This window comes from Anoplopoma fimbria, chromosome 3, assembly GCF_027596085.1.
Source record: "Anoplopoma fimbria isolate UVic2021 breed Golden Eagle Sablefish chromosome 3, Afim_UVic_2022, whole genome shotgun sequence".
NCBI lineage: Eukaryota > Metazoa > Chordata > Actinopteri > Perciformes > Anoplopomatidae > Anoplopoma > Anoplopoma fimbria.
In genome coordinates, this window is record NC_072451.1 from 21,850,756 (window position 1) to 21,868,712 (window position 17,957).

At 42.0% G+C, this 17,957-nt stretch overlaps 1 protein-coding gene across 1 annotated transcript; it reads right to left on the minus strand.

Moving 5' to 3' along the window:
- Nucleotides 1–438: 438 nt before the first annotated feature.
- LOC129089206 (carboxyl-terminal PDZ ligand of neuronal nitric oxide synthase protein-like) lies at nt 439–15,653 on the minus strand. Its single transcript, XM_054596591.1, has 10 exons — nt 15,549–15,653; nt 14,657–14,728; nt 12,412–12,504; nt 12,254–12,312; nt 12,053–12,161; nt 9,353–9,482; nt 8,749–8,876; nt 2,519–2,680; nt 1,386–1,554; nt 439–950 (listed from the first exon to the last, which is right to left on the minus strand). Exons 1-10 carry the CDS (start codon nt 15,651–15,653, stop codon nt 439–441), a joined length of 1,539 nt encoding a protein of 512 aa, XP_054452566.1.
- Between the last annotated feature and the right edge of the window lie 2,304 nt (nt 15,654–17,957).

Sequence of the window (17,957 nt, forward strand, 5' to 3'; positions counted from 1 at the left end):
ACAGTATGAAACGCACACACTAACAGACAGCAGAGATTTTCAGAGAGACGGAGCCTGAAACACCACAGTGTTTATACTTCATGACAAGTTTGAATAAGGCTGCACTGGGACAAATCCATATCTAGAAGTACACCTGATTGTTTTGATTTTTGTTTTTGAAGCCGCAATGGAGTAAACTTAAACATTATAGGATCAAAATGATCAATTCAGTTATACTTTCTGCATCTCTGTTTCTATTAACAAATCTCCCTCAACTAATATAAGTGTTTTTTCAGTTCACAGGAAATCCAAACCGGAGTTGAGTGAGTCAGTCGAAGATGCAGTTTACATACATGATTTCTCTCTTTCAGATTCTGAATTTCTGTCCTTCAGATTCTGTATTCCGTTTCCCATTAGGCTGGTGCATAGGTCCAATGTTCAGCTTCAAAACCAGCACCACTACACAGCCATCTCATCCCCTAAGCAGTCCGGCAGACACTCTGTGTTCAGTACGTTTAAGAGTCGAGCTGCACCGTCAGACCCCACCCCCTCCCCCTGACCCCAGCTGTCCCGGTCATCGCTCTCATCTGTGTTCGATTCGTACTCTGATCCGATCCCTGACTCCCTAAACCGGAGCAGCTCCAGGGCTCCCAAGACCTGCTCCCCCAGCAGCGAGCTGTCGTCCGGGGCTGCGTCGCTGGGGGTCTCCCCTGTGTCCTGGCCCTGCTCCTGGACGTCCGGCCCCCGGGAGGAGAAGCGGAAGCACTCGAGCCGAACTCCGCTGCCGCTGAGCCCCAGAGGGCTGGTGTCGGTGCCCAAGGTGCCCGGAGAGCGGGGCCCCAGGAGGGCGGAGACCCAGGGACTGTCACTAATCTGGACCTGGGATTGAGCTGCAAAAGGGCCCGTAGATGAAGAAGAGCTGGGGGGCTTGGAGCGGAACGTGATCTCCAGAAGACTGTCCTGGGAGCCCACTGAGGACAGAGAGAAATTACCAATGTGTACGTTGAAACAAAACACAGGGAGTTATCACATGTAAACAGAGATACAAGACATGAGAAGAGAGCTCTGAGAAAAGATGACGAGGGATGACATGGAGAGGGATGACGTCTGTGCTGACAGGATTTGATAAATCATGACTACACGGCAGCAGAGAGCATTACTGAATCCTCTGAGGGGGCTGCCATGGGATAATTAATTACGTGCCAGAAGTGGATGAGAAAAGAAGCCATAACGACAGGAAGGAGGCACACAAATGTGATGAAGTGAACCGAGAGGAAGGAAGAAAAAGACAATTATATGACAGAAATTAGTAGATAAGAAAAACAGGAAATGAGATGACATTATGTGGCAACCAAACAAAATAAAATATATACTCTAAATAAGAAAGAAAGCAGTTTTCCACTCACTAGATGTTAATTGGCCAGCAGCTTTAAGCTCCAGTTCCTGGATCTGTTTGACCAGCAGGGAGATGTGCTGCAACAGGTCGGTGTTCTGCTGCAGCAGCCTCTGCACTCTGGCCTGGGTTTCAGTCCGCGCACACACCTCCACCGACAGCTGCTCCTGGAGGACATGGACCTGCACACACACACACACACACACACACACACACACACACACACACACACACACACACACACACACACACACACACACACACACACACACACACACACACACACACACACACACACACACACACACACACACACACCAGTAAGAGGCAACCTGCTCATTAAATACCTCAGTGGATCCTAAATGCTTCAAATCTTCAAAGGCCTTGAAACCACGACTCAGGCATATTTAATTTGATGTGAAACTATCCAAAAGTAGTGGTTTAGAGGAATGAAAGAGGTGAGAATGTAATAACCGTAAATCTCGCCACAGCCTATTAAACACACCACTGATTGAAAATGGAAACAGCGCTATTATGCGCTGAAACGTTTTGTGTCAAGCTTCACATAGTTTTCCAATAATCCTTATTAGGGGATTTTGATGTGCATGTTAATACAACTGAAGTTACTGAATTGTTCCTTTGGTTGTCAGGCGCTCATCAAACAAACATGCTTTTGAAATTCGGTCAATTTTAAATAGAGTCATGTGTTTTTAGGTATAATAACAGCAAGACTCATTGGATAGCAATGTCCGTCTATCAGTCGTTGGTCGGTCCAGCATTTTGGTCCATAAAATATCTCAGCAACTACTGGAGGGATTGCAATGACAGTTTGAGATGTTTGATTCCCAGAGGTTAAGCCTTTGACCTTTGACTTTGATGATCCCATGAGGGGTTAACGTTTGTGGGTTTTAGTGTAATCTTTCAATAAATGTTGGATGCGTTGCTATGAAATTTGGTACACACATGTATGTCCTTTTCAGGAGGAACAATAATAATATTTTGGTGATACAAGGCTTTTCACTTGAATAAATTCAGTAAACTGTAAACTCTGCATGGAGAAAATGACACCATTAGGAGTTTCATCAGGAACAAGAAAATATATGTCACAGATGTGGTACCACAGGATACAGTAACTGCCATCAGTACCTGCTCTGAAGCTGCCAGTGCCTGTTGTTCCTGCTGCTGCAGCTGTTTCTGGAGGAGCTGGACCTGGTGCTCTGCAGAGCAGGGAGCCTCTTCTGCCGACTGACCCGACACAGAGGCCCCAAGGATCGGGGAGCCCAGCAGGAGAGACGGGTCACCAGACACCTAACACAGATGACAGCAAATAAATCAAAAATGTAACTGTGTTGTTTTCTTTCCTTGAAATGTATGTTTCACTGGAGTGATCAAACACAGAGACATAAGCACCACCAACAGGAATTGAACAAAAAAAAACAGCATCACAGTCCCGAACTTGCTACGCCATTCTTGAACCTTGCAGTGGCAGAATTTTTTTTATAAAAATGATCTTGCATATTACAATTTTAAATAAAGTGAACAAAAAAAACAAAAAAACAGTAAGAGTACATATTACTGTGGTTGGGCTGTATCGGAAGAAAAAAACAGTTAAATGTAGGGTTAGATAGCCAACAATCCAAAGTAATGTAGTAACAGTGGAAAGTAAAACAGCATATGAAAGCTTGTGTGTTTAGTAACACATCTAAAGAAGTGGTTTAAAAGCTGACAGTCTCAGTCTGCCAGTCTGAGCTCCCTGGGGGAAGAGTCAGTGAAGATACGCTTCACCAGCAGCAAGACTGTCTCCTTTCATTCTGATTGAAAAATCCAGAGGAGATATCCCCATTACTGCTTGATGTTCAAGGCCTTCCAGAAGACTTTCTGTGATGAAGCCTTAAAACCTACCCAGTCCCTCCATTCAGTGCTACTTCAGTTCGTGAATTAATCTATAACATTTTCCAAAAATAACTTCCAACAGCACAAAAATTGGTTTCTCTGTGTTGTGTGTAGAGCAGCAAAGAAATGGGGCGTGTAAGCTTTGAAGGAGAGAGCTGCAGAGATCAATGCAATATCCACCATGTCTAGCTGTATGAATACAGAATACATGAAGGATCAGTTGTATTTCACACCAAAGGAAGACCAATATAGACACTGTGGTTTCTCTATTGAGGCTGCTGCTGATAGGATTTTGATTTGCTGTCTGCTTCTGTCATTGATTTTCACTTGAGCTCTAAGGTGCGTGTACAAATAAGAGCTCAGTCTTTGTTTTTTAGGGGCCGACACCCAGGGGTGGAAGTAAGGTAATTCAATTTACTCTACTGTAACAAAGCCATTTTGGTGTAGGCTACTGTACCTGTAGGACACTTTTGTCCTACAGGTACAGGTAAAAAAATGTTTGTAGGCCTAATTTATTTTTCTGTCCTAAAAAAGTAATGGAATGGGAAGGGGATAAAAATAAGGTAAATCTAAATTTGCAGCAGGGTAATTAATAATATTGTCTATAAATGAGGAAACTGTCTTAAAGTCATGATGTAACCAGTCTGTATATGGATGTAACATCGTGGTAAAGTAGGAAGCTGCATGCACATCACACTTTTTTTGTAGACCGCCATAACATCAAAGAAGAAGAAGAAGCTGCAGCAGATAAGAGGCTGCTAGTGTCTAACCACTGCTGGAGGGCAGAGCTCCGCTTACAACAAAATATCTGTTCAATGTGTCGTCTTTTTTGTGTCAAAAATGAAATATAATAAACAATTGCGTGACTATTTGTTTAAGTTGCCGTTACTGTACCTCAATTTAGGTAATATACAAAAAGGTCAAACACACCTAACAGGTGCATGCTAAATGCTACTGTGCTGCGTTCACTGAGCAAAGTTTTCTTCCAGTTTGGGGGGTTTGAGGACTTGTTTTTGACTGTTAATCCCTATTTAAGTGACTGCAGAGCTTAATTTATACCAACATGTTTGAACACTTTGAGTCCAGAGTGACGGAGTGGACTGGATATAGCCTAATTGGACACAGAGAACGATTGGACCGGTTGTTGTATGGATTGAGAAAGAAGGAGCAGAGAAGTTGGAGCTGGGGCAGATAGAGGACGACTTCCCGGAGCTCAAGACTCGCGTTCAGATGGGTGAGTCCAACAAACCCACTGTGATATTGGTTACCATGGATATAGAACATCCAGAGGAGAACGTCACCGTTGCTAGGCGATGTAGTCGTGTGTGCCCGTGTGTGCACTGCGCGGTGTGTAAAATGTTTGGCTTGGTGATGTTTTACTTTACTGTTGTCTGCAAGAATTGTCAGGTTATTTAATTTATGGTGGTCATGCTAATATTTCTTTTTGCCCCCACCGTGGTGTCCATAGCTATTTTTAATTTTTTTTAATATATTTTTTAATTTAATTCTTGTTTAATTGGCTGAGTTTTGTCTCTTTTCTGGTTAAGGCTACACAGAGGAAGGTGGCTGTATAATTGATAATCAATTGTGTTCACAGGCTGATGTGTTTTTAGACGATAGCCAGTAAGGGCTCTGGGGTGCGATGTAAAATTGAATGTTGATGCACTCTATTATGTAGCATAACTGCCCTCTTTAATATGTATATATCATATATTATATAGTATATTCTTCTGGCGTGAGTTCCAGCCTAGTCATCTTTCAGCGTACTATGGAGGCTGCAGGGAATAGAAAATGTTGCATTATTACGGCATTATTCTGACAGTAAAGGATGACAAGGATCACCTCCAGATACTAGATCAAGTACTGCAGCGACTGGGGAATGCAGGACTACGCTTAAGAAGAAGCAAGTGCCCGTTTATGGAAAAGGAAGTGATATTCTTAGGACATCGAGTGGACAAGACAGGGCTTCATCCACAGCCGGCAAAGGTGAAAGCTGTGCAGGAGGCCCCAGCACCCACCTCAGCGACTGAGCTCAGAGCTTATTTGGGACTGTTGAGTTTTTGCAATATGTTCCTGCCAAACGTGTCTACCTTACTGGCTCCTCTGCATAAATTGCTGAGTATGAATGAACTGTGGTCTTGGGGGCCGGAGCAAGAAAATGCTCTCAAACAGTCAAAATACCCGTCGTAATCCAGCAGTGTGTTAGTGCACTATAATGATAAAAAAGAACTGGTGCTTTCTTGTGATGCTTCCCCATACGGAGAGGGAGCAGTTTTAGCTCCGAGCATATCAGATGGAGATGAGAAACTTATGGGTTTTGCGTCACAAACACTGGCATGGCAGCAGCAGAAAGTACTATTTTAGATAAAGAAGAACTGGCTGTTATTTTCCAAGTACAGCATTTCCAAACATATTTGTATGGAAGAAAATTTGTGATTTGCATCGTAAGCCGTTGATGGGTCATAAGCCGTTGCTGAATTTATTCAATGAGATGAAAGCTGTGCCACATTTGGCATCCGAGAGGATGATTAAGGTGGGCTCTACTGTAAAGAGCATATGAGTATGTTATCAGGTACAGAGGAGGTAAAAATAATGGTAACACTGATGCTCTTAGCCGTCTCCCACTACCAAAGAAACCCAGTGGTCCAGCACCAGAGGAACATGTGTTAATGTTGGACCCGGAGCACTAAGGACCCCATACTCTCAAGGGTGCGTGAGTATGTGCTAAGAGGATGGCCTAATAACCATGACAGATATTTTATGCTTTACATACAGAGATAAGCATGAGTGTTCAGAGTGTTGGAAGGCTCTGTGTTGTGGGGAGCCTGCATTGTGATACCGGAGAGGGGACAAGCTCCTCTGATGGAACAGCTACATCAGGCACACCCAGGGATGAGCCGCACTAAAGGCCCCTCAAGAAGTTACATGTGGTGGCCCCACATGGACACTGACATAGAAATCAAGGTAAAATCATGCATCACATTACAAGAAAACAGAAAGGCACCTGCTTGTGCACCACTCTACCCCTGGGAGTGGCCAGAGTGAAGCCATGGAGAAGACTCCGCAAAGATTATGCAGGTCTGTTTATGGGTAAAAAATGTTATTAGTGATTGTGGACGCACAGTCAAAGTGGCTAGATGTGTTACTGGTCCCTTCAGCTACATCAGCAACCACAGTAAACTGTCTAAGAAATAGTTTCAGCACACATGGGATTCCAGAGATGATCTTGTCTGACAATGCAACGTTTACTCTTGTAGCATGTATTTTAACTGACCAACTATTTTACTTTTACTTAGTAAAAAATGTCTTTAAAGGGATGCCACTTTTCCTTGAGTGAAGTATTCCAGTACTTTTTTCTGTACCTGCTGACACCAAAGCATGACATTTACTGATGTTTCAGACTTTAAATAATTTCTGCTGCCATTGTACAAGTTGGAGACGGAAGGGTGGTGGAAACACCCTATAAACACTAAAGTGAGATGTTCCACATTTTTAAGTTGATTAGCCCAATGTGTTAGTAAACCATTGCCTTAATTCATGTTCAGGCTGTTCATCTGGTGAGTATAAGTCTTATATTTACTTTGATATCTACAATATTTACTAATTATTTACTCATTTTACCTCTGTTTTGGTCTCGATACTCCCAGTTAAAACATCTTGCTCTTTAGATGCTAAATGCTCTAACTATGTTCACCAGCTAGCTGCTAATAGTGTCTGATGCTAGGTGTGTAGTGTCATTTTTTTTTATTTTTTAGCTTACAAAAATTGTTAAACTGACCAGAATAATGAGCTGACGGATGTTAAAACGCTTCATGGCGCTGAGAGAACTGCAGAGGGTCTACTGGTCTGTCATTATAAGTGACTCCTTTCACATGCATGTTGTCATTTGATCCATTGTCGATATAAAGATACTGATAACAGCAGCTTTAAGTTTAGTTCTAATTGTTGAGAGTTACATTTTAAGAGTTGGTCCCTTTTGATTGAGGATCCACAACACAAGAACGACAAATCAGTCATACTGTACATTTTGCTCTCATCATGTCAAAGAAATCTCAGGTCCAGAGTAGCATAATTTAATCTAATTGTGAAGATGGTGTGTTCATGGGGATTGCATCTATAAATAGATCTACAGATTGACTGGATGGGCTGCTGCCTGGACAGGTATTATGTCTCACACAATTATGTTAGAGTGCTGCTGTGAAAAAGAGCAGCCCTGAAGGACACGCCTTATCTCTGTTATATCTGAGATGGGAGATCAATATGGTGGAATCAGGCTTCACTGTGAAGGACAGTTGACCTTCAAATTACACACAGGGGAGGGATTAAGTGCATATGACATCTTGACATATGAAATACTGCTGTTTGATTGTGGCAGAATTGTATAATAGCATTCTTATTGGTGTAATTAAATAATGAAGCAAATTTTCTTGTTCTCAGGTAACCATTTAATTAGACGTAAAATCCATCAATTCAAACCTCCAACACAAAACTATGAAGCTGCCACAGAGACTCGGTTTAAAAAATGAGCTGACAGATACCAGCGAGCAGATAGCTGCTTGTTCGACATCTCAGGATTAGCAGAGCGACGCTAGAAAGCTTTGCTATGTTTTAATTATTAAACCATGTGATCGCATCAATATTGAAGAGCTTCTTGGAGCGATTTCTTCACAAACAAGCCTTAAAGATGGCCGTTGCTCGATGTACATCCCTCAGTGGCATTTTTCTCATCTTCATACAACTCCCTGTGATGCCAAACATTCATCATGACCCTCTGTGAGCTGTAAAACTCCCGGAGTTATTTATTACCAGGACATTTCTGACTTTATAGATCAAAAATTTCCAGAATATTGGATGTTATGCTCTGCCAAAATACACCCTGTTTATTCTCTGATGTTTCCTCTGAAGGGATGAATTTATGTAAATGCAGCAGGGACTAAGAGACGAATCTATTAACTTGTTTGTGTCATGTCTCGGTGAAAGAGGGGTTTTTCAATAAGGCCGTTCAGTAGCAGGATTTATTAGAGCTGAAACAAGTAGTGGATTAACAATTTAAGCTTCTTAATTATGAATGTTTGCTGTTTATTTGGAATTTTATAGTATAGTATTTTTTATGATTATAAATGGAAGATTTGGTGGATTGTTGGTTGCACAAAACAAATTATTTTAAAAAGTTTGGTTTTGGGAAATTATGAGGGGCATTGTTTACTATCTTCTTACACTTTCTCAATTTAATAATTAATGGATTAATTGAGAATATTAATGGGAGCTTGATAATGACAATGGTTATTAAAATCAATGTGTTTGTTGCAGCCAACAAACACATTGATTTTAGCTGCTGTGTCACACAGAGTGGAGCCATAAGGATCAATAAATTACACATTGCAGGGTGGTTTTCGTATCCTTACAAAACCTCCTGAGTATGAAAATAGTATAGCTTTGTATGGGCGACACTGAAATGATTTAAAAGGACTTCTGTACTCTACCTTCTCACTGTCACCGAGGGCCTCGTCCTTTTTACTCTTCTCTAGGTCTGATGACGAGACGCACTCAATGCTCTCCTCTGTAGTGGCTTCAAGGTCGGTCTCCTCTGACAATGCAAATCTTTTCTTTGCTGCGGAGAGACCAGATACATATAAAAGGAGAACTTGCATACAGCTTTTTATTTTTACTGGCTTTGTAGTTTGCAACATATCTAAAGGCAGTGACAGCCACAGCAGCAGGCGAAGAGCTGGCAGAAGCCCACACACAAGCAAGGTCTTTGATCAATGGATCGCCCGACTCACCAACAACACATCTGCAGCTGCAGCAGGGCAAGCTGCTGGAAAAAAATATATATCGGCAGTGGTGGATAATGACATCTTTGCTCGAGGTGTGCTCAGTTGCTACTGCATGTTTCTGCAGGCGCTCAGGGTTTTTAGTTTGTGATAGAGGGAAAGAAAAGGATAGAGACAGAGAGAAGGCCTTGGGAGTTTGTGTGTTGCTGTGCGAGGAGATGAAAAGAGATTGTGTTTGTGCGTGGGGCAGGAGGAGAACAAGAAGGAGAAAGACGGAGCCGGGAGGGAGATGCAATTTGTGTGTGTGAGTCACCTGGGGCGACCTCCTCATCCTCCTCCTTCCCCTCCTCATCCTCCTGGTCATCGCTTTTCTGCTGCAGGGTCAGCTGGTGACACACATCGAACGCCTGCCCCACCGTCCGCACGATCCTCATGGCCTGTGACTGCAAAGGGAGGACGCAGAGAGAAAAAAATAATGTGTTGGGGGTGTTGAGAGCAACGGCGGGGGAGGTAAGCAGCAGGAGCACAGTAAGGGAGGATGCATAAATGAACGGGCACAGTAGGGGAGAAAATGAGGTGGCAGAAGAGATGCACAGGAAACGGATAGATGAACTTGTGTGTGTGTTCAGAGAAAAAAGATTAAAAAAATAGCAGCAGGAAGAAAATGAGGAATGTGGGGGCAGAATGGCAGGTGAAAAATGAAGAAGGAGGGAAAGAGGAGGAGAGATTGAGTCCAAATTTAAGACGGAAGATATTACGAGCACATTGTCCTTGTCCATCTGCTCTGCATGCATTCTGCTGTCAGAGTGATGGATTGGTCTATTTCAGAGGGAAATAGACCAATAACTTTGAATGCAGAGGGAGTGACGATTAAGTTTGTTGTTATTGCAGGAGGCTCAGTAGGTGTGTCAGCGTCATCAGGAGATCGATCAGGGACAGTTTACCTGGCGAAAACTTAAAAAAATTATTCAACTTTTACTTTAAATTCCACAAAAGCCACCATTCCCATCAAAATGTATTGCTTTTTTCTCACTCAAGCTGAATCGATTGGTTGATTAACAGAGATAAATCGGCAACTATTTTGATGCTTAAATAATGTGAAACATTAGTTACAGCTTCTCAAATATGGATATTTGCTGCTTTTCTTTGACTCATAGCAGGTTGGTGAACTGAATGGGTTTGTTTGGGCTGTTGGTCAGACAGAACAAGGGATTTGAAGACGTCACCCTTGCGTTTAGGGAATCTATTAATCAATAAATGCCTTTAACTATAAATCAATAATGAAAATAATCGTTAGTTGCAGCCCTAAGGTGTTTAAAATTGTCTTTATTGTATATAACGGCTTTTAAATGTTCTATATATAACAGGTAATCTATATTATTATTAGTATTATAGATCAAATATATATATGTGTTGTACTGGCTTAAATTAAGGCACACAGGCAAGGAAATTCACTGTGGCCTTTGAGACACCAGTCCTTCTAAAGCTGTACTATGCAGTCCATGTCCTTCCCCAATCTCACTAAAGATGAGTTTTTGTGCTTTCTTTATTGCATACTGGCAGAAACGAGAGTTGCAATGAATGTATTGTCATCTGCCTCAGGAGGATGATCCTGCCTTGAGGCATCCAGTCAATATGTCAAGGTAACTCAAGCCTGAAAGCAGATCAATCAAGTGAAAGAGCAAAAAAATATTTAAATAATAACACAGGAGTAAAGTGATGAAATTGATTTATGCAATCAAATTTTGCTCCATTGATTTCATTTTGTTTTCAAATCGTCAGGTTAAACTACCAGCCCCCTTTTCCCAAGGCCAAACACAAAAGGCTCTGTTGGTGCACCGAGCTGACATCTAAGCCCTGTTGGGCCGCAACATGCCGTGATGAAAATAAATCAAATCTCCTATTATCAGCTGGTCCATCTCCTCCTACTCAGCACACATACTTGGTCTGCAGCACCCAGATAAGGCTGCGCGGCCCCGGGGAGCTACTCCGGCACCACTTGCCGTGTCCCTGACTTTGTTGTGGGTGTTCGTTTAGGCGGTGAGGAAAATGTCTTTAACCGCTGAGTGAAAAAAAAAAAAACCCTCTCTTCCCACCAGGATGATTAGTATTCAGCCTCACTAAGTCACTGTCAGACTGGTATCCATGGTGAAGGGATGGGAGTCAAACTCACTGATGCTGTCTTTGTCATGGAGGATAAAAAATCTCCCTGCTTGATATGCAGATATGTGGAGATTCATAAGCATTTTAGCTGAACGCACAGGAGGGCTGTGGCTCTCAGATTAATTTGCCATATGTGGAGCCAACAGGACAATACATTACCAAGACAACAGGCATAATATCATCATTAGAAGCTATGTGTAGAGAATGGAGCTGTCAACAAAATGGTTTGATTGACTGGCGGTGATTACTGGAAGAACAAAGCTTGACATATTCTGCACTATTGTAAAATACCAACAAAATCCACAAAAATACCAAAACCAACAATGTGTTTGTCGTCTCTTGATACTTTGCAGCCTCCTCAGCTTGACCTGTTGCTCTCTCTTTTGGGGAACATGCTTATTATTTCTTGCAGAGAGTTAGATGAGAAGATTGATTACCCTCTAGTGTCTGTGCAGTAGATATCAAGCTACCTGCATTATTTAACAGCTGTATACTGCCGACCCTGTGTGGATATGATGCTATCATTGTTGTATGGCTGGGCTCAAGTTGAACCCTTTGTAAAACGTAAACAAATACATAAAGCGAATAAATGCCATAGAACTATTTTTTTTTATGTTTGACAGAAATAGATAAATCTAGGAAGGAATACATAACAATTCCTTTAAAAACACAATCTACTTCCATCAAGGATTTCCGATGCAGCAATGTTTTTTTTCTCTTACTTCTTTATCATCTATGTTAAGATTTACACACGCAAAGTACGGATCGGGTAAGGAGTGAGACGTGTTGTTGATAGTAAGAAAAATATATAATATCAAGAGACTTATCTTTTAAGAATGAGCAAACTTACTTTCCTCTTGGACTTGAACACATTGCAGCGGAAAACGTTGCTCTGGCCTTCTCTCGCTATATAACTGAAGATCTTCAAGTCTTGGGCGTCATGTGAGACATAGAAGATCCTGTTAAAAGGAAGACGATACACGATTTTTATATCAAGTTGGTTACTTGCTGCCAGGTTGTTTGGTGTCTTTGTTGTTGATTTAATACATACCTGTAGATTGGGTCCTGTGTCACTAAGACCGTATTCTCATCCCAAGACCATCCTTTTCTCTGTTACAACACAAAGAAACATGTTGGTTGACAGTGACAAAGGTGGTGAAAAGACAAAAAAGGTGTAATTCAAATAAAGTGGCATTTTACAGGACTGACCTTCCTCTTTTTGCGCAAAATCACTTTGACACTATCAGTGGATACGACAATGTTGACCTTCTTTTTCTTTATATTCTTCAGTTTGAATTCATACTGTGGAAAAAGTATATTTAAATTAACATTCAAGGTTAGCAAAAAAAAAGTTAATTCAAACCAAACTGATTATAATGCAAGATGTGACTTGGGTTAAATACGCTGAGATGGAGCCCTTTACACAAGATAAATGAAATGTGTGAACAGAGGGAATGGATCATGCAGACAGGAAGATATTTTTGACAGTTTTTCCTCTTAGGGTAAATGTGAGATTGAGTAAACACTGTCAGTTTCTGTTTCTGGGAGCTGTTTGAGCTTTCAAAGTCAGACGTCCCAGAGGGAGGCAGACCTGTGTGGGACACTTTCATCCCCTTTGTGATTAATGCTAGAGCCTGTACCCTCAGCCGACACTGTAGGCTCAGACTCCGAAAACCAGGGGCCTAGAGATCAACCAGGATTTATGTGAAATAACGTGCCTCCCTTTGAAAACTCAACATCCAACATCAGATGATTAATTGATCAGATGGAGTTCTGTGTAAAAAAAATTTCGCCGAACGAACCGCTCTGCGTGAGAGACTTGGAAATTCTCTGTCTTCTTTTATCGGGTTTGTGTAAAAACAAACCTGACGCTGTCTCTTTTCATTTTCACCAGGATTAGAACTGCCATATCACTCTTATATTGACATTTCAGAATAAAATAAATCTCACAGGAAGTAGAGAAAAGGGATCGTTGTTACAAACATAGCAAGTCTTATCTGGAGATTTAAGGCCTGATGAATCTGGTGCAGTTTATTCTTTAAGCCGGTGTGACCTGTGTCACATTCTGCAGGAAAGCACCTCATTAGAAGATTCCTTGTCATACGCTCTTATCTTATTCATCAGTCTTATTGTTGTGTGGGAGGTGTCCTCTGTAGTAGATGCTCAGGTGAAGGACACAACTCCCACAATGCATATGTGTTATCAGGGCCAATGCAACCACGTGTACACTGGGAGGAGAGGACCATCCATCTCCACACACACTGCTGTCAAACGGAGATGAAGTGGAAAACAGGAAGTGTTTGTGTAGATACATTTTCATGCACATCAGCCACCGCCCGCAGGCATAACTAATGCTCCACAGGTTGTGTCCACTCACTCTCGCCTCATCTCTAAGCCCCTGAGAGTGCTTTAAGGACAACTCAGCTTTTGAATATTCAGAGTCCTTCTCCTCAGAAGCAGAGGCTCTTAATTACTGTGCCATTACCGCTCTCACAAAGAGCCCCCGACTCTTTTACACACTTGCTTTTATGCTATCAACTTGAATCTCTTCAATATCACCCTCTTAACTATATTTGAATTTTTTTGTCTCTTAATGCATTTTCTTTTCTTCAATTTTTTTTGTCTCCTACCATTTATTATTTAAGGTGCATTACATAGATTTCCAACAGCCCTAGGATTACCTTTTGGCATTGTGTGGGTTCATTTTTTTAATTCAAGCTGTTGTATCAAAAGCTCTTTATAATGCATTTTGATAAAGAAATTCCCAAAAATCTGAAAATCTGATTTTTTTGAGATTCCTGAAAGATATGTGTTGTGAGGAAATTATATCAGCATCACAAAATATTTGCCAGTAAAATCAAATTGCGTTATAGTGCACACTGTACATGAGGGATCAGGATTAAATGCTTCCTGGGTGTAACTGGTGATGTGGCCGACCTCCGACTGACTCAGTGACTTGGTCGTTAGATTAGATCCAACAGCTGACAAGCAGCTAAATCCTCTCCTCCCTGTGCTTCTCTGTAATGCTGCAGTGATGTGTAACTGACAAGGCATCGCAGTGTTTCCAGTGGCCTTGTGTGGCCTGAAGAGGGGCTCGAGAGTGGACAGTTTTTCAGACGCTATCATATATAAACCTGCACGCTGAATCTCTCCTCAGCCATAAAATCTGAGCTGTCCTAGGAATCGAGCCGTGATTTAAACCGCTACTGACAACCCACTGAATCTGCAGAGTGTGCAGTTTCGCAGACTAGTGATTTGTGTGTGAAGAGGATGTTTAGGGGAGTAAGAACACTCTGAGCACCGTGCACAAGGGGAGACATAACACACAGGAGAGAGAGTAAATGTTCATGCACCTGCATCAACCACTGATAGTTAATGTGTTTGGACTGCTGTTGTCACAAGACTCAAGTTCAGCGGTCTGATTCAGGGAGGTCACATATTTAAAGTTTCTTACTCTGATTCTCCTCATAGCAGCAACTATCTCCATTCGGCTGCCGGGGCGTCCAACCTCCAAACTGCCAATGTACTGCAAAATTTAAGAGAAATGTTTAAAGATTGACAGTTTGAGGGAATGAATGGCACTGATTACTTTGGGGAGCGCTGGACTGTCAGATTGTTGATTGCTATTGTAGTTTTGACAGCTTTGTCAGACATTTCAGGAAATATTACTCAATGAGGAACTAATTACATGTTAGAGCTGCAACACTTAGTCAATCAGTCAATCCACAGTAAATTTATCTTTTTTGATCAGATTTCTATTTTCAATCAAGAATGTAAAATATTTGATGGTTTCAGACAGAGAATTTGCTGCTTCTCCTTGCTTCATCATAGTAAATTGAATATTTGGTGGATTTGGACTGTTGGGTGGACAAAACAAGACATATAATGCAATCACCACAGTTTTCTGATGTTTTGTAGATCAAACGATTACTCAATTATTAATGGAGAAAATGTAGCAGCTCTATTACATTACATTTTGCTTGGTGCCAAAAAACCAAGAAAAATGTTAAATATGTCAAAAGGATTCTTCTAGCCTCATCAAAAGTTTATCAAAAACGATATAACGAAAAAATGATGTCAGCATTAATCAACTAATCAGTTAAAGCAGCACTTCATTATTGCAGGTGAGGTAAAAACGACTCAATCTCAAAACATTTCAAAGTAAAGTAAAGTATTATAAGGTCAATAAACACCCTTAACATAAACCTATGGGTGACAATGCACAGTGGCTGTTGTTACAGTACCAGTGACATGAGCAGCCCTCATCTTCACGTTTGACACATCCAGTAATAACCCACCGCTCCCATTCTGCCTCATGGAAAGTATCTGTTGCAGAGGGTCCTTACCTTAGCCTCGAAGCAGACCCCATGCTTAAACACCTCGTCGTTGTGCATGGGGATCCTCAAATCGTGCGCGTCATCCACTAAATTGTACTTGGTTACCCCTGGCATCGCTTTAATAATAGCCGACTTGCTCCAGACTCCCGTTTTACGACCGCGCTAGAGAGTACCTGCAGATATGCGCATCTCCTCCGGCACTGCTCTCTCTCTCCCTCTCTCCTCTCTCTCTCCCTCTCTCTCTCTCTCTCTCCTCTCTCTCTCTCTCTCTCTCTCTCTCTCTCTCTCTCTCTCTCTCTCTCTCTCTCTCTCTCTCTCTCTCTCTCTCTCTCTCTCTCTCTCTCTCTCTCTCTCTCTCTCCGTCACACCGGAGGTCATCCGGGTTGAGGCGCTCCGGTTAAGGTCGCTTGATGGGTTCTTAATTAACGCGCTGATGGTTGATCGTTAGGTCTGAGGCTCGACGGAGAAGCTGTACGTGCACCGCCGCCGCCGCCGCCGGGGTCCCTATGACGCACAGACCTCCACACACAGGGGCGCCGAAAAGGGGGGGTAAAGGAGACGGATTCTAGGGGCCCATGATGGAGGGGGGCCCAGAGAGGCCCCTAATGATGATGAAATTATAATACAGAAAAAATAATGACACTAAGTTATTAACTAACATATAATCACACATGTTTTATATTCTTCCCCTACTGTACATGTCAACTGTCATGCTGTTCTTCTTTCACAAATATGGTAATGATAGTCAAAAATACCATTAAAATGCATAATTGTATGTAAAATAGCATCAAAAAATTTTGCCGCTGTGTTGGGGGCCCTGTAAAGATTCTTTTCATGGGGCCCAAAATCCCTAGCGGCGCCCCTGTCCACACATGATTGTTTTTTTCCTAGAAGCACCTCTCGGCGTCAATAAGCACTAATTGATCAGAGTGAGCGATCGATATTCAGAAGCAGTACGCTCTTTATTTCCCATTAAACTGGGTGTGAGATTTAACAGATGGAGACGGTCTCTGCTTGTTAATACGCTATCAGCAGCTACAGCCGGGGTTTGGTTGTAGGACATCTAGTGGCATCACAGGGAACAAGTAACTCCCCAAATCACTCACTCCCAGCGGATTCCCGAGGCCCCCCAGGGGTCCTTGAAGGTCTCCCGGTTCTTTCGTGCAATATGAGGGTTAATGTGGCCATTTGTTTAAGTGAGGGAGTCTCACAAATGATGTTTTTCAGACAAAAAGAATGGAGAAGGCATCAATGCTGCTGTAATTAGCTGACACAGTGCAATGATTTTACATGACTTTAACCTAGTGAAGCTCCACCATATAGAGACACACTCTGAGTTGTGTTAGTGGATTCTTCTTAAAGTGCTGACATGCTGACAGTCTTGACCTTTATCATTCTCCTGGTTGCCACATGCAGTCTGCTTCTGCAGATCCATCATAAGGGGTGAAATGATCAAGAAGCAGAGCTGGGACAATGCAGCGACTTCTTTAAGGTAAAGAAAAAAACTGCCCTAGCTGACTTTGCAACACAGCTAAAGATGAGATGTGATTTGCTAGATGGGCAAAGGTTTGAGGGAAGGGTGAATTTTATGACACGTTATCAAATTTTACAGCTACAGACCTTGTCATCATTTTACTTATAAATGTATCAAAATACAATGTGAAAACAATGTCACAAAGTGAATGGGGTCGCTCGTAGTGATGGACCTACACAGATTTATCACAAGAATCTGCAGCTTCCCTTGACTTTACAGGGATTTATTGTGAGTTTCAGCTGATTGTTTAGCTGTCAGACCCGAAACATACATGTACGGTGTTGGATCATCCTCCCTGCATTCAAAGTGTTGTTTTCATGCACAGCAGGCAGCTGTTTGCAGTAAATAAAGCCGAAAGACAAACCCAAATGTACAATTAACCTGCTCTGCACGAAACAGCAGACAGACACGGTTATAGGCTAGCTGGTGCACATAGTGGAGCATGTAGCAGATAATGAGCCAGATTTACCCTCAGGGATTTGTGCTGCCCTCAAGTGGCAAAATAAAGAACAAAATAGTTATTACAGGATATTGCAAGATAATATGGTGAAATTAACAAAGGGTTGCCTGTTCCAATATGCAGCAGATATGGAGCAACATTGGAATTCATTTGAAGTTCTGTTTACTTCCACCTGATGAATTTAGGTTCAATATGTATTCCCCTCGCAGCTCTTTGTCAACTCCTGAGGGAAATGTCTGGCTGTGTAGATCCACTATGTTCACCAGCTGGCTGCAAAAAGTATGTATAAAGTCTGCTGTTTGGTGTTGAGTAGTATAGTTGAGGTGTTGAGGTCTTAGTGGTTAAAACAGCTGCCTGCTAGATAAGATGCTGTTGAAAGCAGAACAGTAAAACTGTGGACCTTGAAACCAAAACGTTGAACTGA